The following is a 25,315-nucleotide window of genomic DNA, read 5'->3' on the forward strand; positions in this document are numbered from 1 at the left end:
CAATTCTATAACAAGTTGGGTATCGCTTTATTGCAAATAGTTTAACTTTCCTTAAATCTGTTGGATCATCAACTGCCCTACCTGGTACCTGCCTGGCTCGCTTCCCCTCCCTAACAAATTTACCCACCATCTTGGCAATGAATTAGAGAAGCCTGGAGAATGAAGAGACTGGTACCCCTGTGCCAAAAGGTCAGCTCTGCCTGGGGAATGTGGCAGGGGTTTCAATGGGATTAGCAACGTATGTAGAGACGCATCTAATGCATAAACCAAACAGGAGCCCAGAAACTAGAGGTAGGGAGTAATAACTAACTAACTAACTAACTAACTAACTAACTAACTAAATACATAAATAAATAACTAAGGGAGAGATGGGAGATCTAAGCACTGCTTGGGAGGGAAGAGAGGGCTTGAAAAGCAACAGCCTAGCACAACCAAGTGGGAAACCCAATTGCTCTGGGACTTAGGGAAAGAACTCTCCTAGTCTCAAAATGGAAGAAAACAGCCTGAAACAGAGAGAGAAGGAGACAACCTAAGAGAGAAATGCCCATCAAGGAAAGGATGCCTTTAGGGAGGCTGTGCAGAACTTGGTGATGCTTTATTCTGTTATAAAGAAAATGAACTCCTGGTCACAGAGCAAAGTGACAGCCCCCTTGCACACAGCTCTCCTGGGGAGGTGAAGCAAGGAGCTTGCAGATCTCCTTCTGTGTGTTCTGTGCTCTACGTTCACAGCTCTACCCTGGGCATGCTGCGAGCCCTCCTCAGCAAACAGCTGCTCTTCCATGAGATTCTTTCCTCTCTTTGCAATGGAGAGAAATAAAATAATAAAAGCTGGAGAGGAATAAAAAGGGATTTTCCTCTCTCTACCATAGAGAAATAAAATGTCAGGCCTTTAGAAGGGGTTCTCCTGTCTTGGTTTTTGTTCCCAGTCTGGAGGCTTTTCTGTGAACAACTCAATGGAGAAAAACTTTTGCAGTGTCATATCTGCACATATGGAGAGGATGGAAAATAACAACTGACTGGAGCAATTGGAGCTCAGAGCCACAAGACCATCTGCATCAGGTCTCTTCTCTCTGAGTCATGGTACCGTCCATTTCGAAGCCTCCCTTTATGGCAGAGGCTCTCAAATCTGTATCTTCTTTCCCTGCTCCTTTAGAAGACTTTCCCAGTGATCTTGTTCTTTGCACAGGAGTGTCAGGCTGGCTCAGGTTCAGTGCAGTCAGTGCTGCTGGGCTGGCTGCCTGCTGGCACGCAGCGTGGTGAGGCTTCTGGGCATGTGATGTGTCCCAGGGTTACAAGGGGTAATGAAGTTCATGCTCCTGGTAGTATTCAGGTCTCCTCCCTCTGTTGTCATTGATGCCCTTTTCGTGCACATTCTGCCTTGTGTTGCCTATTGCTCTCCTGCTCCCATACCTGTCCCTCGCATCACGCTGCCCTGTGCCTGACCCTGTGTGCAAGAAGGATGCAAGTGCTTAGGAGTATTTCTAAATTCCCACTTAACATTTATTTCAGTTCACGGATTTTCCAGGGGAAGTCAGATTTTGGGGCTTTTTTCTTTTGTTTTGTTTTTAATTTTGGTTTTATTTATTAAAAAAGAAAAAAAAAAAAAAAAGGAAATTCCCCTCCAGCCTACAGAATGTAGCTATCAACAGAAGTAGCTTCATTTCTCTTTCTTAAAGCATTCAACACCTTTTGTGCTTAAAATCATAACCCAATAAAAGTCCAGCTTTTTTTATGTGATGGGTTTCAGTCTCTTCTATTGACAGTGCAGTGGGGTAGCTGTAGTGGAAGGTAGGCTCTGCTGGGAAAGGCACAAGGGAGAAAATAAAGCAGTGCATGCCATTTCATTTCTGCAATGTTCCGATGCCCTCCTACCAGCCTGAAAATGCAAAACGTGATCCTTTGTCTGGCATATGGGGATTTAGAGAATTGTTGGTAATTACAGCAGTTGTGCTATCCAGCTTAACTGGCTTAAATAACATATTAAGTGCTTTTATGATCTTCCACAACATGCTGGAATGCAAAGAGGTGTGTTTTCTTGCTGTTTGTACTTTCTGGCAGGCATAACTTATATAACATTAACCTGCAAAAACAAATTGTTTTTGCTGATTTATGGCTTGTATAATTCACAGCCAGGGCTCTGGCTGATAAGATCCTGTTGTGCTAGGTGCTAGGCAGACGCAGGGCATACATTTCTTACTCAGAAGGTGGAGTTTAATTGCAGGGGAAGAGGCTGTGGGATGGTGACACAGAATGATGGGGCCAAACCACCTGGGGTGCCAGGCAAGGGGTCTTGGGACACCATTGGTCAAAGCATGGCTGAGCTCATGATGGCAAAGGCAAAAAGTGTGGGATCTGGAAGAGGCTCACAGGAAGCAATGATTTAACTTATTTAGGGAACATTCCCACTATTTCAATGAAAATTTCATGTGGAATTAGGAATGGTTTACTAAGCATCATATCTAGAAGTGGGAGTATTGTAAGGTCTGGATTAGTGCTTATCCAGAAAAAAAAAAGGCAGGGATTAGTCTTCTCAAGAATCTTTTTTCTAGCCCGCTTCCTATTTTTTTATTTAGCAAAAATTCTGTTAGTCGTCTGATTCCACCCAAATTCCAGTGTCTCTTGCCTCAAAATCTCAATCTTCTATTAGCTGCTATTATACCTAATGTTTAAAGAAAATGTGAGAAGAACATGCTGTGAATGTCTTGTTGCTGAACCTAGTGTGAGGAATAATTATGGAGCCAGAGGCTCAAAGAACCTGGTAAGACACATGGGGGGGTGTGGGGTGTGTGAGGGCATAAGTCACAAGGGGAATTAATGATAATGCTAAAAAGATAGGCACATTCTGACCTATAATTTGGTTTACTTTGACACAGCTTCCTGTGAAATCACAAGGACTGTTAGAATATGCTGGTAGTTAGCCGGATTTCTCCTATTTGAAAGTAAAGCATTGTGCAGGCTCTGCAGATTAGGGGGGGGGGGAAATGTACTTTTTTTTGTCTGGTTTTGCTTCCTAGTAGCTTGAAAATAGGGAGGTGAGAAACTTGTGTTAAATCCTGAAGTATAATTTTGCAATTAAAAGGCTGAGGAGAAAGTGTGATCTGAAGACCTTCAGTTTCCTAGCTGTGACATTAAATTAACAGCTATCTTCATTCTCATTCCATTTTAATATTCCCGCAGAGAAGCAAGCCAAAAACTCCCTGGGCTGGCTTCAGTTAAATGGAGGCACTGTTACTTACCCTGTTATTGTCACTAGGCTGGGAGGAGAGTGATTTTTGTTGGTATTAGCAGGCTAATGTTTGCACAATGCTTTGGATGCTATAAAGTGATATATAGCTAACGCTGAAAATTGAGAGACGCTCTCTGGGAGATAGAAAACATTGTTTAAAGTCATTTTTCTGATTGGCTTACACAGAAAATTTCAAGGTCATACATGTACCAGCTTGCAGGGCTGCACAGCTGGTACCTCATCACTAAAACCATCAGAATCTCAACTAGAAGGCTGTTAGTTAACTGTGTGATACAAATAGAGGGATAAATTGAAACTGGAAGTGGAAAAAACAGTGGGGAAGTGGTAAGAGAAAGAGAAATGAGTGGAGAAACTCTTGTCCATCATTGAAGTGTCCAAGTATTTGATAAGAACCTCAGATTGCTCCCTTCCTTTAATGAACCAATCTTCTTTTTCAAGCTGCAATGATTTGGGAATGTCCAGTTACCCTGAACTTTACCTTTATTGCTAAGAACCTGCTCAAGAATCTACTCAATATTCCAGGCCTAATTTTTAGTGGAGTAGCTGAAATGAGCTGCTAGGCCAAAAGCTCTTCTAGGAGTAGCTGGGCTTCTAACCAAAGGGAGGGTGAGTGCCAAAGGCTTTCATGGATCATTTAGCAGTGTGTTCTACATAATAAAACCACATAATAAAACCACATGAAGATACTTAATATAGTAGGCAAAATTTTGACCAACCCCTGATCTACCTTGCTGTGTGGGTACAATCAACACACAAAAATGGCAAGGCAAGACATTGAAGAAGCTATTTGTCCAGCAGTGATATGTCATGTTTGGTTTTGAGAGTCCACTGTAACACATCAACAGACAGTGCGTGTTCAGCTGAAATGACAGCTAAACAGTCTGGTCATCTGCATCCTGTTGTGGCTCACTGCTGTATGGAGGGGGATGAGGTGTAATGCAGAGCTGTGAGCAGATGGCAAGCCACTGGACTGTTTTTGTTGCCTTGGTGGCTTGATCAGCAGTTCTTCATTGGCTCTGGCCAGATTACAGGCATGATGCTATCTTAGATAATACCACTTGGTAAAGAACTTTAAAATCCTTAATTACTATCATTAGCCATTTGGCACCACAGAATAGAAGTCTGTTATTTTCATGTCTTCTATTTGTTACGCCTGTGTCTGCAGGGTGTCTGGAGTGTCCTTAACTCAAACAGGGAGGTGTAACTTTTGGATCACGATCAGAGGTAGTGCGTGCATACCAGCATAAAAATGTGTGCATGTGCATACACATTTATTTATGCAGTTGTCCAAAGTTCTTTCACTGTCTGTGTCATGAAAGCACTGAACTGAGACATCAGTCTGTTGGCAAGGTCATGTAGGCTGGCAGGTCTCTCTAGCTGGGGATGTCCCTTGTTTGTTCAGTGTTTGAATCATGTGAAACCTTAATTAGCAAATAAGATGCATTGGCCTTCCCTTCCACAATCTGAAACCGCATTAAGGGAAGTGCAAGGATGTGCCAAATGACATGACATTACTGGCTCCATGGTTTTTGTTTTACTCTGCTGCCCTGCTGTTTTGAGATGTGCTTTCCATTGTATCAACTGCTGGCGAAACATTCATGAAGTTGTTACATGTCTTATGCTTTGGTATTGCTGTTTCTATGTACAACAATCAAACTGCTGAGATGTTGGAGACCCTGTGTGCAGCAGCTGTTGAGCTGAGAAGAAAGAAGCCCTTTCTTTGAAAGGAAAAGCTGCCCTGTTGTGCCACAGTGGTAAGCCACTGCCTGCTGTGGCCCCAGTTTGCTGCTGTGCTCTGGGGGTGATGCAAGCATCCTTTTTCTACAATGTGATTTGGACCTTCTGAAACGGGGTAAACATTAGTCACTCATTTCATTTGATCTTTTGTTATTTAATTATTCGCACTTCCTCTTGTCACAACACTTGTATTTTTTGCTGCTGAGGATGGAACTGCAGAGGCATCTTTCCTTCCATTCCAATGACACAGTGGTTTTCTGCCTACAAGAGAGTACGGAATAGCTTTTATCAAACATTATTCTTTCCCATTGTTTCCTGATGACAGATGCTACTCTTAATCTGCACAGATACAACACTTTGAGGTGGGAGATCTACGCTCCCATCAATTTGTGTTACGTTGATAAATCATAGCATGTCTCACTTTCTGACTGACATGCTTCTGGATTGAGGTCTGCCTTTTTATTTTGTCACAGATTCTCTTTTCCAATGTTAACAACAGCCTTGCAAAAGCTGCTCTCTTCCTCCAGTGTTCACTCCAGCAGACTGATTCTGTCACACTTTTCCCTCTATATGGCATAATCAAACAGGTCGTTAGGAAATCAGGAAGGATGTGATATTTATAAAGATTTCTAATGCATTCCACTCACCTTGTGACTTCCATTAGCTGTGGCACCTTGTTACTTCTTGGTTGGAAGAACACCAGCAAAGTCTGCCAGGCTAAAAAAAAAGGGTGTTTTTGCTGTTCTCTGTGGGCCTCAAGTGTGATTATGTCACACTTCCACACACAGGGAAGCTTTACTTAAGAGAACATCAAGAGTGGAGGGTGCCTTATGGTGTTTTCTTCTGTGGGTTTCAAAGGCAACTGCAGTAGAAGTGGAGGACTGCTTACCCACAAATCTTAAAATAGCTAAGAATGCGTGTGACGTGCCTCATTTTCCTTGGTTGTGTAGATAACACTATTAATAACATAAGCTGAAATCATGTATTGAGTAGTAATTTGAGCAGCGATTCTGAGTGGCTTTAAACCTGTCATAAACTCCCTGAAGAAAACCATCCGCTCAGCAAAAATATTAATTCACTGTCATCTAAAGGGTTGGTAAAATTAAACAGAGGTAGTCCACAGCTCAGAACCTGTGGGATGCTTCTACCTGCTGTCTGTCTCAGTCCATAGGACTGGGCACTCCTGTCCAAACCTCTCTTCCCGTATCTGCCACAACCTGATATACAGGTATGGTGTTTGCCAGACGTGGGTGTGCATCGCAGGTCTCCTGTCACTGCTGCCTGCGTGCCAGTAGTTGTCACCTCCAAGCTGTACTGCCACTAGAGTTCAGCCCTTTGGGGCAGGGGGAGGGACATACTGCTCCCTCCTGCTTCCCCACCCTGCTTACATGGTATTGACTCATCAGGAGGGAGGGAGGTATGAAGCGTCATCTAATGCTGCTGGGAAGTGGCAGGGGCTGACAGCCAGCCAGGGGTATACAGCGTGGCTGTTAGGGTGTCAGTGCGGCTGGGGAAGGGCGCCTGCTTGAACCAGTCATGAGAGTGCTGGGAAGTGGGGATCTGTAGGGCAGGTGTGAAAAGAGAAGTGCCCTCAGACTGAAAATAAGGGTGAAAAGTCCAAACCATCTCACTCTGAGAGTGCCCTGGCGACACCACACCACAGCCCTGGTGAGCACTGCATTCGCTAACATGTCCCTTGAATGGGTGGGATGATAACTGGGTTTGCAGAAATCCCTTTTGAATAACTGTGGCTAAAAAAAAAAACAAACCACCACAAAAATGCCTAAAAATAGGGTGGGGTTCCTAAGAAAGTTTTACTGTTAAGATAGCATTAAGACTCCAGTTTCTTATCTGCTTCTGGTAGTTACAAATGGGCTTATTTGTAACTGAATTCTGTATGTATTACATCTGTTTTGTTTTGGGTTTTGTTTTAAATCTTTAACCATAACAGCCATAGCCTTTTCCCCTGCAGTGTTTTGCTACAAAGTTCATGCTAACAATAGCATAGTTCTGTTGTTCTTTGAGGAAACCTTTTGTATCTTCCCCTCTCCCTCTAATAACACCTGAATTAGACTGGCAGAGAATGATTCGAGGTATTTTTCTCATTCATCAGCTCACTATAATTAGAAAGATACGAAACCATTTTGCTATGAACACTGCAGGCCTGCAGTGACCAAATACCCTGAACTGCACCTTCAATCTCCCACCTTCTGCTTTTTTCAAATGTTTGGAGGTGTGCTCTGCTGTGCTCCATTCAGCACTGTCTGGGCAGCAAGGAGGAGTGAAGTTGCCTCATGTTTGTACAGCGCCTGGCACAGTGTGTCTCAAATCCTCCCTGGTGAGGAGAAATGCAAATTACAGATGATAATCAGTTCTTACAGTCCTGTACCAAGCCTCCTGGACTGAGAGGTGAAGATAGCTCTCTCAGTTGTGTCTGTGCTGGAGATCAGGGATACACATTTCAAAAGCACTTCTGTGTCTTAAAAGAACAAATCCTAGTGTAGTGAGTAGGACTTGTCTGGCCAGAATCCATTACGTGTGATAATAAATTCTGCTCTTATGTTTCTGCTCTGTGACCATTTCAGAAGACAAAAGTTCTCTACATGCTTGCAGAGTGGGACCATCATTATTTTGTTCAGGTTTGGGATTTTGCCTTAAAAAACCCAAGAGAACAAAAAAAATGATCAAGTTTAAATGCCTGGAGTGGACTTCCCTTCCCTGCCTCCAGTTACTTGGAGCAGCCCAGGACAGAAAAGGGTTTCTTAAATAGAGGGTGGACTGAAGTGCTGACCTTTGACATGTAACACATTTAAGCCCTAAATGACTGTTTGAGTTTTTACATGCTCACGTAGTCACAGGTTTTATTTGGATGGCTAGAAGCTCACTTGCTGGAATAATAAACCCCCAGAACTCCTTTACTGGGTTCCTGATACATAAATTCCTAAGCATGTTTTAGCAGATTTCTCCTTTTTGTAAATAATCCCTAATAATAATATGAAGCTACTTTACAAAAATATTACAACTAAGTAATAATTATAGGGAAATACTCATGAGATATGGAGAGTCAGAGAATCTTTAGTGTTATGGGCATGTTCTGTGGAAGCACAAAATTTGAGACCCCTTCAGCTTATTTGACCTTGGCCTTTGACATGAGTTTTCCTCTTATTCTACCGATTCCGCATTCCCTTGCGCTATTTTGTATTGTTTCTTGGGCCATCACGGCAGTTTCAGCTTTAGTTTTAGCTCTCTGGATGCTTTTTCATCTTTGTGCTGAAAACCCCTTCAGCACTACTTCCTAATCTTGTTTTAAGTAAGTACTAATATTAAAGAGTAGCCTCATGGGTTTTGGTTTGTTTTTTTTAATATCATACTCAGCACAAAGACTGCCACTATTCTGGAGAAGAGAGTGCAGCATTTACATAGAATAGCATCATATATTTATATATTCTGAAGTAGTTTGCAAAAATCAACTGATCCTTAAAAAATTAATGATATCCTGGGGCAGGATACAGATACTGGGGAAAGAGAGGCAGAGATTTAGAGAAAAATAACAGAGTAGGGCCCATAACTTGCATTTTTGGCTTTTGTTTTTAGTGACTTTTAAATCAGGAAATCCTAGGAACTTACACTGCTTTCTGAAGAATTGTTTTTGATTGCCACATTGCTGCAAGCCTCCTGCAGCTTCTGTGCAGCAGTAAATGTCTGTTTTTCTCCAGATACTTGACAAGGATGCAAAGACACTTAACGATATTTGCTAAGTGCTTATGAATTAATTTGTGATTAGTGATTAATTAAGTAAATACCAGCAATCAAAAGGGCACGTGGCCAGTTAGATTTGCATATAGAGCACTCTTCTGCCAGAAGACGCTAGCTCCATTCATCTAATACAAGTCTAAATTCACTGTATCTTAATTTGATTTACCTTTGACATAACATTTAAATAGCAGCAACATCTATTATCTTATGCTCCCCAACAAGGCTTCATTAAAAACTTACTGCCAGATCTAATCCACGGTTAGCATATAAAGTCTTATCTCTAGGTTCCTGCTTCAATGCCTTTGAGAACATGCTTAATTTAATCTGAACAAAGACATTGCCATCATAAGACTCCAGTCTGATTTTCCAATCTAGAATATCTGTGTTATTAAATTTGGTGCAAGCCATGGTACATACAATGGACCAAGTAAATTATTTTAAAGCACTCTTCAAACAAAATTCTACTGCTTGTTAGACATCATTTGTATCTCTGGGACATAAGAGAGATGTCACTTTAGTTTGGTTTTTTTTAAATGTCACAAAAATGCAGTGTAAGTCTAAACAACTTAGCTGTGAAAAGCAGCACACTTGAATGTAATACATATTTTTAACCAGTTTGGGAAGAGTGTGGTTTTTAAAATATGAAGTGTTAACCATCATTATTAACCATCATTCCAATCCATTTTCCTTCCTCTAGATGAGCTCTTCACTAGAGAATTCTGCTTCCTCATTTGCATCAAATACCAAGTCAGCCATTTGTGACTATACTTGAAGCTGGTGGCAGGATCTGACTTGCACTTATAGTTTTAGGCATTAATTTTTTTAATGATTCAGCAAGTGAACCAGTTGTCCTTAAAGCCCCTGTTCTGCTTAATAATCTCCAGTGAACGGTTCTGTGTGCTGCAAGTAGACGTTCTGTCAAGACAAAACCGATAAAAATGGAATGTTTTACGAAGCACTGGTGAGGCCTTGTGAAAATGGAATAAAAGTCTTGAAATAGTGATGTCAAAGCAGCACAGACGGAATCTGATAAGAACTGGTGGGATGATGTACTTCAGAGGGGGGCAATTACAGCTTAATTTGTTGAGGGGTTATCTTTTTTTTTAAGCTGAAAAGAAGTAGAATTGGTTCTGTAAATATACAGAAAGGGGTGTTGGTAATTCATCCATGTTGCAATACGGAATTGAATGGATGCATGACAGCAGCTAAACCGCAGTGGCTGTGACAGCACTGGATGGGAATTGTTGTCCCAGCAGGTTCCTTTGCTCCTGTTGTCTCTGGATGAAACAGGCCTGGGAGTGTTATGGCGGTTTTACAGTGAGCCTTGCTACTTTGCTGTTGCTCTTTAATAACATAACTTACTGAAAGTAAGAGGCTTGAGGGAGGTGAGGCAAGGATAAGTAGTCATGGAGAAATCAGTGTGAAAACGAGAAGAAATTGGTGTGAAGCTGTCTTACAACACCATGGTGTTTGCTTCCTGCTCTAGTTGCTTTCTGTAACTGCTCTGACAGTTTGGGTGTGTGACTGCATCCCAGTGCAGCCTATCCCAAGCAGAACAGGACTCTCCATGTATCGTTATCTCTGTAATTCAGAGGAGCCAAAACGATTACCACTAGACATAATGTGGCACATCAATACCACCACAGTGAAGTTGGGGATTAAACCATGTCTCCTCAGCTGCAAATTAATACTTAAAAAAAGGCATCTATCACAAATGGAGCATGGCACAAGCAATGCTATCATTAGGGGTTGGAATACTTAATTGAATCACAAGATAAAACTGACTTCTCCAGCTGTTTCTAATACTGACAACTTACGCTTTTGACTGATACTGCCAGTTCTGTTAAATTCATTCAAATACTTTGAAGAGTTTACATTGTATCGAAAGCTGCTTGGGGGAGGGACTACATGGAGAAGAGGTATGCAAAGGTAGCAAAGGTAGTACAGGAGTAAGAGGATATAAGGGAACTTAAATTCTCTTTAAGACATAAATATGTAACAAGTGGCTGGTGGGTAAAGGATGTTTCCAACATTTCAAACAATGTAAACTTTAGGAGCTTCATTCATTTGTAGCATCTTTGCAGTCGAGTAGTGTTGCATGAGGAGAAATGTGGCCTTCAAGCTAAGCCTCTCTGTATGCCGCATTCCTGGCTTTGCATATCAGCGATGAAATTTGTTTGGAATGTTTGCTATAAAAATACCTATGTGCAAACTTACATCAGTGAGAAAGTAACTTGGGCCTGACCTTCCTCCAGCTCTAAGATCATTCAGCACGGAAACCAGAACTTAGGGAATGACTTGCAACTGGTATTTTCATAGGCTTTGTTTCTGTGCAGGAACTAACCTTGGAACGAGCTGCCCTTAGGAATCAGTGTTTTCTTTCAAACTCCTTATTTTCTGCTCGGGAGTGACCCAGGGTATGTCACCAGGCTTAATGTAACGAAGCCAGTTGAGAAACCCTCTCACTGCATGTGGACTGAATACTAAAAGCAAATATGCTTCAAAACAGCAGAGGACAGGGGTATTTTTGATCCTTTTACAGTTCAGTTCGTGTTTCTGTTTCAGAAAAGCCATTTTTAGTGGGACAGGAACTCCCTACTGTCACCTCCCTGCTGTTACCCCGCGCTTAACAGTACTTCTCCTTAGGGCACTGCCCGAGGTGAGCCGCGGTCCCATGTGAGGTACGGAACAAGCTAAGGCCCGAAGCACAGCCAGAGACCCGCGACCCTCGCTCTGCTCAGACCGGCCCTTTCCCCGGTGCGTTTGCGCGCACCTAGGAAGCGGTGCCGGCTTCACAAGTGCCAAATCGTGAAGTGGGGAGCGCTCTTCCCCACAGGCCCTCCCGCTCTGTACCGTGTGCGGCACGGCCCTCAGACAGGGCCCGAGATGCCAGCCCGGCTGCGCAGCCCCAGCCGGCCTCTTCCGCACCCGCTGCCCGTTACTGGGCCAAATGGCGGCCCCGGGATGCCCACAGACCCCCGTTGAGATCAACGGCCAGTCCCCGGGTCCCCGCAGACCCTCCCGCTCCGCTGCCGCCCGCCGCCACCTTTGGCGGGCCGCTAGGGGGAGGCGGGCGCCGCCGCGTCACGTGACGCGGGCGCTGCCCTGTGGCGGGAGGGGAGGGAGCGAGAGACGCGCGCGGTGTCCGTCAGGAGGTGCCAAGGGAGGGGAAGCCATAACAGCCCTCCCCCGTCACGTGACACGGCGGGCGGGCGGGCAGGCAGGCAGACTCCTCCTCACGTGACCCGCCATGGAGGAGGCGGTGGCGGCGGGGAGGGCGCGCGGCCACCTCCTCTCGCCGGCCCGCCCCGCCCCCCCCCGCCCGCGCCCTGCGCTCCCGAGTCGGTAGCGGCGCAGCCCGGGTCCGCGGCGCCGAGCGGCCGGCGGGGAGGCCATGGACTGAGCGGCACCATGGGCGCCAAGGAGTCCCGCATCGGCTTCCTCAGCTACGACGAGGCTCTCCGGAGGGGTAAGGGGGGGTGGTGGGGTGTGTGTGTGTGTGTGTGCGCGCGCGGGGGGGGATGCGCGCAGCGAGCCGCGGTGGGGCGGGGAGGCGGCCTCCCTCTGCCCCTGTCAGCGGGCGGCGTGAGGTGGCTCCTGGCACCACCATGACGGACCCGGCGCGGAGGCACTTGCGCCGTTCCTCTGCCTCAGGCTCCTTCCCCGCCCCCTTCCTCCCCTCCCCTTATTTATTTATTTATCTCCCCTGCCTCAACCGTGGGGCCTAGGCAGCACTCGCGGGCAGGATCTTCCCTTCCCGGCCGCCTACACGCCGTGACAGCGCTCGGCGGTGCCTTCCCGCAGCCGGCCCGGGAGGGAAGGGACGGGCGGACGGAGGGAGGGAAGCAGGCAGGCAGGCAGGCGACGGGCCGAGGCACCCGGCGGGCGCTGGTACCTCAGACCCTCCAGCCGCTTCGCAGCCCTCGGCCCTGCCGTCGCCCGCCGCTTGCCGGCTCTCCCGGCTCCCCTGGAAAACGGCGTCGGGAAATCCTGCTATCCCGGTGTGCCGGGACGTGCCTCGCTGCTCCTCGCCGCGCTCCTGTCACCTCACGGCTCTCCCTTACCTGCCGGCACCTCATGTTTACCTCCTGCTGCCCGCGATAGGGAGCACGCATCCGGCATCTCAGGGCTGGAAGATGGATGTAGCTTGAGTGGTTTATTTTGTATGTTGCCGGTTTAGTCCGTTTCTAGCTGCCTCATGGAGAATTTAAAGAGGAACTAGTGAAGGGGAAACAAACAAGCGGAATGCCTGCAGCTGCAGGGCTCCAAGGCGACAGGCAAGCTAAACCCCATCAGCTACCTTGCCTAGAACGGATATCCAAGTCCAAGGACAAAGAGGGGCAGTAATTTTCAGCAGTAAAGGGATCGCGGGGAGGATAGGGGTTTATTTTAATAGTTGTTGCTCAATTGTGCATTGGTGTGATGTAGTACAGTTAAAGCAGTTCACCTGTTTGATATTTAAAGCATTGATAACATTTGCGAACCTCAAACGAGTACATGGCTGCCCTTTTTATGTCTACTTAAATCTGAGAAGCATGCAGAGATTGATAAGGGAAGTGTAAGGAGATCCTGAGTGTTCATTGAAGGAGAAGCAAACAAATGTGAAATGGAATTTAAAATCTTTTTAAATTAAATCTTTTATTTTTTTTAATGGAGAATTCTCTGAGGGATGCCCTGGAAATGGAGTAATTCTCTGAGGGATGCCATAGGAAATGGAGTAACGTACTGTCGAGCAGGAAAAACAAATGTGAGATGCAAATTCCGTTTCTTTGGAGATGTTAACAGCCTTGAAGAATTTCCCTTCTAGTGAAAGTATAGAAAGTCTTTAAAAGCACTGGTGTATGTATTTTTTAGAGGAACTGGAGCTATAAATGTAGCTTGGTAGAGGTATGAAGTTGAAGTTAACAAGAAGTGTTTGAAATAAGGTCTGTGGTGAAAAAATACCTTCATTTGGTCAAGATGTATACTGCAAAGGTCATAAATAAGAAAAATCAAATGTTTTGAATTTTATAGTTAGATTTAAACTCTCATTCTGCCTCCATCTGGATGTTTCATTATGAAAAGTTTACTTGACATGAAAATAATGCTGTGGGTTTTTTTTTAAAGTTATAAGGTTGATTTTTAAAAAGTTGCTTAAAATTATTCCACAGTGAATGGAATATTTTTCTTTGATGTTATTCTATCCGTATGAGGCATTTAATACTGTTTTTCTGTAGGAGAACAGAAAGGTTGTTTTAGGCTCTCTAATATAAATTGATGTTTTGCTAAATAACTATGTTGTTTACTTATCCAGTGAATCACTGTATGTATAAAATGGGCTAGTTATCTAAACATTATTTGTTAGGCCATTCTTACTTGCACAGAACCATGCTGGTACTTGTGGTGTTAGAGTGGACACAAACAGCCTTGGTGGATAAACATAAACATTTTTCAAGGCCAGGTTGGATGAGGCCTTGGGTGATATGGTTTAGAGCGAGGTGTCCCTGCCCATGGCAGGGGGGTTGGAACTTGATGATGTTAAGGTCGTTTCCAACCTTAACTATTCTATGATTCTATGATTAACAAAAGAAAGCTAAATATCCTTCTGTCCAGTTAGATCCCCCTTCTGTAACGTTGTGTCCTGGCCGTTAAATGCTCAGAAAGCTTTATGTGAGGTCATGTTGTACAAATTCTTCGACTGAATTCCTCACATGTAATCAGTAGTGATTAACTGGACCTGTAGAGTTGTGCGCATTCAGAGTGTTGTGGTCATATTTTTGAGTTTTGCTGATTTTAAATTCAGTTGTTCGGAATGCCTGGAAGAATGCAGTATAAGTGCTGCTAGTTCTGTAAGCTTCAGAAAACAAGGCTGACTTTTAAGCTGTGAATGGCTGCTGTTTGATTTATTGCAATTCCATTTTGGGAGTAACCAAAGGTTGTGAAGGTGAGGAGGGTTTTTGTGGTTAAATGCTCACAATATAAATAACCATAGCTAAAATATAACTTCTGTTCAAGGAGATGAAAACATGAGAGCAGTCTTGTGTTAATGGCCTTTTTCACCCTTGAGCATGAGATAGTAGTGCAGTTACATATATTTTTTTGCTCCTTGTTGGCACAGACAGCTGACTGCACTGGGGATGACGTGGCAGTGTGCATGGGTATGATGAAGTTGTCTTGTGTCCACCAGTGGAGATCACACCGAGTCTTGTCAGTCTCCCTTTTTCCTTATGTTCTGTAAAATCTGTGTCCACTTGCATAGTTCAGGAGTGAAAAGTAAGGGATGCTATTTTAGACATCTCTGGTTATGAACACTGCCAGGTTATAGTCATCTTACTTACAGTAGCCAGAGGCACTACTTTGCCTGTTGCTGTAGAAAAGGCATGGGTTCTGAACTGGTGAGAGCTCTTCCTAAGCGTTTAGACCTCCTCCTGAGGAAGACTTCTTTGTAAGGAGGTGAAATTAATGGCCAGGTCATTATAGGTCAAGTAAAAGAAGGGCTTCATTCCAAAAGGGGCATGAGATTATTGGTTATTTTATCAAGCTTAAGTCTGTGATGGCATAAACTGGAAATGTGGCTCTTGAGCATGTTGCTTTTTTTTCTAAGCCCTCAGCTCCAGCAGCAGTTGTTTCCTAAGGCAGTTCCTCAGGTCAGGCAGACTTTCCTTTTTGGTTTGGTGCCTTTTCCAACATGTGTCTCCGATTTGAGTCCTCATTCTTTCTGAGAGCTGCTCAGTGTTAGGCCTTGCCTTACACCAAGGAGGTAGCAGTCTAAAGTCTGCCTTATCTTTCGCTTGTTCTGCTGCCAGCGTTGACACCCCATTCCTTAAAGAGCTATGTTTAGGCCAATAAAACTTTATAAAAGGAAGAACTTGCTGTTACTGTTGTATTAGCTCCAGCACAACAGCTGCTGAGCTGTGTTGTGTACTGAGTATTTCAATAAGGATTCCCTAGGAAAGAGATGGCTGTGTGGTGTTGATGGCCAATCTATTCCACACCCCAAAAGGACTGCATTGTTCAGTGACTGTTAATGTGTGAAGGAACTTTCAGAATATAATCACAGACAGTGTAAATTTATGAAGTACTTGTAAATTAGGAGATTATAGAATCTATAGTCAGAGTTTTTATGATTGCTATGTAAACCAGATCACGTTAATTCACACCATTTTCAGTTTATGTATGCTAAATATTTAGTCAGGTAACTGCTTAAAAAGAAATGTCAGTGAATAATCATAGATCTGTCAGATTTGCACCAGAGAGGATGGTGAGGTTGAGAACTGCCACAGTGTTAGTGTGCTCAGTGAGTATACTGTTTGGAGAAATGAGTGGCTGCAGATAGATCCATTTCACTGTCTTTTGTGTGCAGTGATCTCAGAGAAAAAGAGCAAAAAGAAAGAGCAAAAACAGTGCCATCTTTTAAAAATGTACATTCAATTAAAGACTGACTAATACTGAGGGAAAACTTGCAGGTGTATCAATTTCACAGGATTTTCCTCTGGAGAGGTCATGAAACAGTCATTTGTGAAGACAGATTTCTTTCATGTTTGTGCCTCTCAAAGATGCCACCACCAATTGGAGAACATCAAGCCTGTCAAAGCAATGAAAACCCACTTTAATCCAAAAAAAGGTTAGTTAGTGTGCTTCCCAAAAATGACTGATGTTCTGTGATGGGCAGGGGATAAATCTTGCTAATGACCTTTTGGGTCTTGGTTGAATTTGAAAAATAGCTACGTTTGTTTTATTTAAATCAAGGCATATATATGTGGTGTCTGGTCATTAACATCCTCAAACGTACAGATATTATAAATCTGACAAAAGGATGACGGAGAGCTTGTGTGAATATATGATAATTTATTTGAGGTTGTCTTAATTGCAACTTGGTGACAAAATCCATGGACTCAGCCCTTGAGCCCAGAGAAAATAACTTTTTATTACTCCTGATTATGAAATTAACTTTTTAAATCCCAGATGATATTTTTAGGAGAAATGGTCAGGGAACCATTTTAGTGGTTTATTCTTTTCTTTCTATATCCCATGAAGGCAATTGTTCTCCTTGCTTTTCCTTCACATCTGAAAAGCAGTGCTTGGATGCCGTAGGCAGGTGAAGATTCTTCAGGACATATTGGTCTCTGTCAGCCACTTTTTTTTCTTTTAGCTCTCACAATGAATAGGATCCACTGTTGACACTGCATAGATTATACAGCAAGACTTATGTCAGCCAGTATTTGACGGCTTTAGGTTTCTGTCTTGCAATTAAAGCAGGTATGAATGCATAGCTTCACGCTTCCTGTTTATAAATATGTAGAGCTGCAAGTAGCTGCTGAAATTCACAGAGCAATAATTATTTCACAACTCTGGCATTCACTTCTGATACTTGCTTCGGGAGGATACCTCAGTAGTCTCTGTTGAGCATGTGCAGCAATGTACAAATGACTCTGGGAATTCTGCTTCCACGAACTGATGAAAAGAGGTTGCTGTAAGGGGAGAGATATTTATCTGTAATTCTTCATCTGTTAAGTTGCAGTGACCGCTTTCTCTTCTTTCACTTCAGGTTCCAAGTTTAGAGAAGTGTACTCAGTGGTTTTCAGCCTCTTGTTATAACTGCTCAAGTTATTTTGTATTGGAATGAGGAACATTTGTGTAGTGAACTTAAGTTAACTAACAGTAAGTTTCCTTTCCTGAGATGCCTTTTGTAGTCTTCAGAAGTTCTTTATGAAATACCAGTTGAAAACTTACAAATTTGAGGAAAATGTTGTCTTCTGCTTAGGCTTCTGTGAGTGCTGTGATCCTGGCGGAGCCGACTGCATGCTTTCTAGTAGGTTTTTAGTAATTCTTGGGTGGTGGCCAAGTCCCTCTGTACCAAGTGGGGCAGTAACTTGGTAAGTGCTCAAATGCTGTATGTGCAGCAGTAAAAGGGGGTTTAAGAATGTAGGTATTTCATAAACAAGAAACAGTTGAATATCTTAAAGTGAAAATAGCTCAGAACCTTGAAATATGGTTCAGTAAATTTTGGGAGTCCTGTGGATTTTCACTTCAGCAGGTGAATTGTGTCTCTATGTAACAGTAGTTTCATAGTATTAGATGCATTTTTGTCCTGTCAGCATGGTACTAGAGATTTGAATCAAAGTGGTCAGGAAAGCTGCCAAGTGAGTGTAAATATATAATATTCTAGCCATGTTGGCTGGAAGTTTAAGGGTAAGCTGAACAAACCCTGATTTTGAGTGTTGAACATCTTGATAGAGGCTAAAAGTACACTATCAGGCTATTATAGACACAACATATTTTCTTCTATTGATGTAGACTAAAACTGAGAACTCAAAACATGCATTTGTTTTATAGATTATATGCCTATATATCTCATAGCTCATACAACTGTTGCTAGTCCTGCCTTATTTCTTCTATTTCAGTCAATGAAGTCATTATTTGCATGGGCACCTCTTTCTGATCACTTTCTAGTTTTCACTCCTGGCTTTTTGTTTTTATTAAATACCCATACTGGTTTGAGTTCACCGTTGGCCCAGTTTCAAGCACAAGGTTGACTGGGTAACCTCCTGAGATTCTTTCCAACCATATAGATTCTATGAAATATTTCTGTTCATCTTGAATTTTGTAAAGGTTTGTTTTTGTGAAATACAACGTCAGGGTCCTAAATCTACCTGACAGCGTTCTACAGAGAAAATAAAATAAGACAAAAATAGAAACTAGGAAGCTTTTCTAAATGATGTGGAGCATCTCTAATGAAATATGAAAGGCAGGGGAAGAAAGAGGGGACTGCTTGAGTCCTGTTGTACTTGACTTATAACAGCCTCAGACTTTCTGGCTGCTGGCGCTGTGGGAGAAATGAGTAAAACAACCCTCAACCCCTTTCTTCTCCTCAGAGGGAAGTCGGCCTACTGTCTCACTTCAGAAAATCAGTAAAGCATTCTGTTCCTTAAGACTTAAACAAAACTCACAGTCAAAAAATGGGCCTGTGAAGGGATGACAAGCTTTGCGAGAAAAGAACATAGCATTAACAAGTGATGTGATTAGGTGAGGTATGATAGGTCTATTTAATTCTATAAATCAAGATTATTGTAAAACTGCTGCTTTGTGATGGGCTGATTATTATGTTTCTGTATTTGGAAAAAAACAACCCCAGATGTTACTAATGTCTGTAATTTAACAGAATATCTTCTGAAAGTTGAGTACATTTTTGGTTAGGTTGTGAATTTCTACACTGGTTCTAAATAATTTGGTATATGGGAAGTGCCAAGTAGCTCTAATGAGTCGTGTGTCCTTGAGCTCTTATGGCATCTGTATGACTTAGCTACAAATTATTTTTAATATAATCCTGCTTTCTTTTTTTCATCCTGGAAGTTTCAAATACAATGAGCATACAGAAAAGGGAGGAAGGAGGGGATAGAGCAAGGGTTGCGTTTTCAAATACCGTAACTGTTTTTGTCCACTGAGTCGGTTACTGCAAGGACTGTTGTAACCCAGAGCAACTCAGTTGGGGTTTTTAAGGCCTCCTGGGTTATTTAACAGTAGTCTATTAATTGTAAAGATTTGCTCAATGAGGAGCTGTGCATCCACTTGAGTCCTGTGGGGCCAGATAGGTGCTATGTTCCTCCTTGGGTTGGGAGTTGTGGTCTTATTTTACTGTCACTGACTGAGGGATTGCACCAAGAAATGCTTGGTGTCTCACTGTGGAACCTTGGAGTTGGGTACTTATGGACACCTGTGAAGTGGTATTCTACACTAGTATAAGAGTGGGACTTTTTCTGCTTGCCCTTGACTGAGAAGTTTTTCCCTTCGTAATGAGTTTGGTGTTTGCTGTCCGCTCTGTTGCTGTGCCCTTGGTATCCATCAGTACTGAACTGCTTGGTGGTAACTTATAGACTTATTTTGAATAACATGTGGGACTTGGTGTTCAGTGGAGGCTACTCAGGAGCACACAGCATATGATTTGAACTGTCCAACTTCTCTTCAGGTGAGCTCCAGTTGAGTGTTACTAACTGCTAGCTGTGTTCTACAAGGACATGCAGTGGAAAGTGTGCTGAAGGTATACATGCAGGTCTTCAAGTTCTGCATGCATGTTTTCAGAACTGCGTTTTACAGTCTGGTCTTTGATATTGTTCATAATAAAACTGATGATTTCCTAGTTAAAGCTTCTTTATAGGAAGAAAGTTCTGGAGGTTAATTCTAAATAGTCTGAATTACTGTGAATGTCCATATGATATTTTACAGTATTGAAGAACTACAAAAAGCATCTTTTACATCTGATTTTCGTATGAAAAAGTCATTTACATAATGAGGCAATGAAGCCTTTGGGCAAAGACTAATGTAAAAGAAAAAGCCATTAAGGTAGATTCTGCCTAAGAGTTTGAAAGGGTCTAATTCACAAAACTTTGAATACTATGTTATTGCTAGCACTTAGCGGAATAAAAATACCCTGCTTGCCTAAAGAGTGGCAAAATCTGAAGGCACTTTCTCTTCTGTGATTTCTTCAGGGACATCTTTTGCTAGTGAGGACTGTTGTCTGTATAGGTTCAGTGTTTTCAGCTTAGCTGTGTATAATGCTTAGCATTTCTTTTTTGCATATGAATTTTAACACCTCTGAAGTGTTTTTTTAATGAGCTTGTGTTTACGGTTGAGCACGGTTGGGTAATCCTTATAGGTATGGATGCTTTTGGAAAGAGTGCATCTCTTTTAACTGCATTCTGAATTTCTGATTCTTAATGGATATGAGCTGGATTCAGGTCTTGGTTTGAAACAAAATGTGTCTGCATACCCTTTGTAGTGGTTCACCAAATCTGTTTAAAAACTGCTGCAGCCACAGCATTTTCCTGTGTAGACCAGTAAATCAGTCACTATAATGACAATACAAAAAATATCCTTCATTATTTTAGTGTACTCTGGACACGTGGCTGAGCTTTAGGAACTAGGGGAACATGTTTCTTGGTTAAATAATCTAGTAAGTTAGTATATTTTAGAAAAAAGAAAGGTAATTTTGTTATGATTTGCAGCAAGGTTTTCATATAGTTTTGATGCAAAATAGGACGTGTCTGAGAAAGGTTTGAACAAACGATAATCAAGAAAGTTTGAAAAGGCCAGGGTTTCTTTCCCATTGTATCCGTAAGTTAAAATGGTGCAAGTGCTGAAATAGTTACTTATGTGAATCATTGCTGCCACTAAAGTGATTAGCTATGACAGGTAGGGTGACTTAGCATATCCAGTGACATGCCATGATCTCTAGAGTGTTTACACCCTTCTCTCCCCTTCTCCTTTTAGTCTGTCTCAACAATAATGAGCCTCTTGTATCACATGGAAATATGCTGATAAGGCTAGAAGCTTATTGTGCCTGGCTTGTGGTGGATTTGGGGCAAAATAATGCTCTTTTCTGGAATGGTATTCATGAGCTACATAGGTTAATGCATTCACTAATGCATAAAAGTGCAATGCACTGAAAGCCATTCAGAGATTCTGGTACTTGGATGCTGTTGAAACTACCAGGATAGCCCTTTACTTATAATGGGCTTCTCTGGACAAACTGAGGAAATGGGCAGAAATATCATCTGGCTTTACACATTACCATACACTTGTTTTTAAACAGCCAGTGAGACATCCTGTACCTTAAAAAGGATTTGACTTCTCTTCTAGTCAGGCTCTCCACAGGTACATGCCATGAGCCACAAGGAAAGGTAGCATAGAACTAGTCTGGAGCGAGGCAGCCACGTCAGTCTTCAGTGCCACACATGCTTCTAACCAGTAACTACAAAGGAAAACACAATGATACCTTTCAGTGTCTTGTAAAACACTTATTTTGATGATTATGATAAAGGAGAAACCTTTTAGAGTTTCTCTTAGAGTCTGAATTGGACAAAGAAGTTATGAGAGGCAATGTCACCAGGCCAGAAGAAGAGATAATTACATTCTGTAGAAAAATGTATTCTTCATTCTTTAACAATAAAACCTATTAAAGCCCTTTGGAATTCTTCCTCACAAGCTGTGTTTTTTATTCATTGTGTCTTGTCTTTTTGTGAGCCGGTCTTTCAGTTGTCATCTACTCATACAATTTAATTTCATGTCAAGTATTTAATATAGAATGGGTACTTATATTTCTTTGTGTTTTGAATTGATATTCCTTATCGTAATTTATAGTGGTAGTGAAAATGCTCAGGTTTTGTCCTGTGGCAGGCTGCTTTGGCAGCAAATCATGAACTGAAATGCTTTAACAGGTATCCACTACAGTCTCAGTGGAACTCTATAATAAACAATTAATTTTACCACTTTAATTTGGATTTTTTTTCTTTTAAAGTTCTGAAACCTTGAATGAAAAAACATGTGGGAGAAACTCAGAAACCTGAGCAGAACAGGAGGTGCCGGATTTAATGGCTGTGGCTGTAGAGAAAATGAACTGAAAGTGTTGGAAGAGTAATTATGAGAACTTCAGTTTTGCAGATTGAATTTGTTCTAAAAATGAGCTTGAATATGGTATCATGACTATTTTGGGCTGAAGAAGCACTTCCTTTCAATCCGTGTTTCTCATTGTTAGGTGTTATCCAGAAACAAAATCTAACTTTGCACTGAAAATTTCCTAGTCTTGTCAAAAAGACTTTTACCACTTTTTCCTTAACAATGTGATACAGTTAAATCCCGGATTTTAGTTTAAAAGTTAGAAAAGTGGATTTGTCCTTCACATAGCTGAAGCAGCATTGCTTTAAGAAGAAGCAGTGGTTAGTGCAGTCAGTGTAGCCTGCTCTGCCTTCTGTGAGGATGTGAGCTAAGGTTGTTATCAGTGGAAAAATAATAGAAGAACTTTTTCATCCTTGTTTTCCAGTCCTCCGGCTAACAGCATCATTTTTCTTTTCCTAAAGAATTAGAATCACTCTTTTCACCCCTGGCAAATTCCCCACTTTTTTGTGTTACCTGCAGTTCAGCATTGTCTTCTAATCACCTTGCTTAAAGAACAGTTGTGTAACTATTTTGTGTAAACTAATCTTATTCTTTCAATAATGAATAGATTGCAATGCAGACAGGTTGAAAGAGGAAGGAGCCATAATATACACTAATTCTAATGTAGAACAGGGGCTCAATATCTGCAGAAGCATGGGTATTACAAGAACAGAGGTTAAAAAACAGAATATAAAATATTTCATAAATATCTCTTAATGCAAAAAGTTTATAGTTTGCTATCTAGATGTCCTCATTCTAGTAGAGGCTGTAATGTCCTTGAGGGTATCTTCTGAGTCTCTTCAGGCATTCAAGGAGAGATTCCAACTGCTGACGCTGGGTAGCTCTTTAGTGTTAAGTTGTTCTGATACCTTTTCAGTTTCTGTGAAACAGTGGACAGTGCATTTATATGAAGCTCTGCAGTTTGAGTCATCATCTCAACCTAAGCTGGTCAGCAGCAGTAAAATGACTGGAAGACTGTTTCCCAGGCAGCTGTTTCATGGTGTCTCTAAATTGGCAAGTTTATTCTTCTGAATGTAGGACCTTAGGAATAGTGCACACCAATGATGAATGTTTCTAGAGACAAATTTTTTAACAGAGCACAGATATACTTAAAGCTAGTGTGGTGTCCTTCAGGATAGGGCTTCAAAATGTTAGTCCTTGGATGTTAGTGGAGATTTCTCTTAGTTGTAGGTGCAACAGTGGAAATGGAGTTTGGAAATAATGCTGCTGGTTGTTTGCTGTTGACTGTTAAATAAATCTCTGATTCAGTTCTTGGTGTTCTACTGACCATGGAATAGGGTCCTGAAATGAACTACATGTTTTTGTTTTATTTCTTGACCATATAGACTGCTGTCTCTATTTGTGATTCTGTGTTGAGTTGTAAGCCATTTACATATTGTGCAGCAGAGTGGTGGTTATGTGTTTATAACAGCCTAACAGAAGACATTAATTGGTGACCTGACACAAAAATACTTCACACTGCATTTGTGTTTGAGATTATATAAACAAATGTATTGAGAATAGGAAGACTTGGAATACAGAGCCTTTTGTTGTCCATCAGCTGTGTGTATATGTACATATGTGCAATGTGTTTGAGCCAGAACGCTTGACTTGCAAGTGAGTAATATTTTAATTCTAACTTAAAAGAATCAGCCAGGTTAGAAAAGCCCTTTAAGCTCATCCAGTCCAACCGTTCCCAGCACTGCCAAGGCCACCACTAACCTATGGCACTGAGGACCACATTTATACAGTGTGTGAACACTTGCAGGGACGGTGACTCCAGCACTGCCCTGGGCAACCTGTTCCAATGCCTGAGCATCCTTTGGGGAAGGAGTTGTTCCTCATCTCCATCTAAACCTCCCCTGGTATAGCTTGAGGCCGTTTCCTCTTCTCCATTCACTTGTTCCTTGGGAGCAGAGAGAGCAGCCCCCTCAACTTCAGGAATTAAGATTTAGCAGTGCACAAATATTATCTGATTTTATTATTATTCTTTACTTGTCATGGTATTTACGTACTATGCTTAACTAGAGTTGCTCTTTTGGCTGCCAGAGACTAACACTTGAGTAAATACTTGATCAAACCTTTACCAGCAATTGTGAATTAGGACTCCTGGACTTTGTCCTCAGTACAGGCTATGGGAAACACAGCCTTCCTGTGTAGAAGTTTCAGATTGTGTTCAACTTTCAGGCTTAGACTATATTTTTTTAGTTAAAGAACAATTCATAGTGTAGCTACATTTAGTATTTTTGGCACTTTTGGGAGACAGGATATGAAATATTTGTTGTATTACAGTTTATTTTGTAGCAAGGTCCATATGTAGTGGTTACATTTACATAGTTGGCATTCGCCATTGCCTTTTATTTTAATATGCTGTTTATTTCTTGGAAATGAGTTAGATAATGTAATTTTGTGTATCTTAACAGCATAAACATCTGGATGATTTTCATGGTGGTGATACAGTGGAAGCAGCTTTTCTGAGTTGTGGCAAGAAGCTGTTCTGCTCACCTGTGACAATACAGACTTTTGTTTCTAATCTAAATGGGACTAAATATCTATTCTGAACACTGAGAAGATTGAGAGCCAAACCCATCATCCTAGGAAATCGTGTACGAACTACGTAAACTAGGAAGAAACATTAGAAGAAAACAGTAGTGGAAAATAGAAAAATAAGGAATGAAGGTTTGAATCTGGGCAAAGAGCAATGGCTGTGATAAGGTGAAGGCAGGCATCCCAGACTGAGTTGCTTGCTTTCAGAGATTCCCTGAATTCTCATTCGTACTTGTCTTTTGACGAGAGCTCAGGGTTCTTGGTGCTGTTGCTGCAGGATGGCTTATGCTCTGTGTTTAAAGCCACTGAAAGCTTGTGCCTTTCCTGTGACTTTCTGTACCGTTTCACTCCTGGCTGTGCTGGTCAGTTAGCTGTGTTCTCCAGGGTCAGCAATAATTTATTCAGTGCATCTACATCAGTAACAGCACCTCGTCTTGGCAGAAGAGCTAAGTGCTCTGGCAGGGCTCCGTGGGCAGGAAAGAAGGCACACTGATTAATCAGGGCTAGAAATCGCTGTCATTGAGAATGAGCTTACCAGTTCTTTAATTGATAAGAGCAGTTACTTTTGTCCCTAATACTGCCGTCTGTTGCACTTCCATTTGCTATTGTACACATGGT

General features: G+C 42.1%; 1 protein-coding gene and 1 long non-coding RNA gene across 4 annotated transcripts in view; one reads left to right on the forward strand and one right to left on the reverse strand.

Annotated features, from left to right (window-relative positions):
- Positions 1 to 842: 842 nt before the first annotated feature.
- Positions 843 to 11,172, reverse strand: LOC133220506 (uncharacterized). Its single transcript, XR_009727750.1, has 4 exons — positions 10,954 to 11,172; positions 5,632 to 5,701; positions 3,975 to 5,245; positions 843 to 1,444 (listed from the first exon to the last, which is right to left on the reverse strand). It is a non-coding gene; the product is annotated as an uncharacterized LOC133220506 (long non-coding RNA).
- Positions 11,173 to 12,039: 867 nt separating this feature from the next.
- USP32 (ubiquitin specific peptidase 32) overlaps positions 12,040 to 25,315 on the forward strand; it is a 78,478-nt gene continuing 65,202 nt past the window's right edge. For 2 of the 3 annotated variants that reach the window (XM_061368699.1, XM_061368734.1), the window contains exon 1: positions 12,040 to 12,209. In XM_061368699.1, the coding sequence (XP_061224683.1) occupies positions 12,152 to 12,209 (58 nt within the window). In that variant the 5' untranslated portion in view covers positions 12,040 to 12,151. The remainder of the gene's footprint in view (positions 12,210 to 25,315) is intronic. The other variant, XM_061368707.1, reaches the window with a different exon arrangement.

This window comes from Neopsephotus bourkii, unplaced genomic scaffold (genome assembly GCF_033783945.1).
Source record: "Neopsephotus bourkii isolate Nb327-2 ecotype Australia unplaced genomic scaffold, CSIRO-AGI_Nbou_v1 NB_140, whole genome shotgun sequence".
NCBI lineage: Eukaryota > Metazoa > Chordata > Aves > Psittaciformes > Psittacidae > Neopsephotus > Neopsephotus bourkii.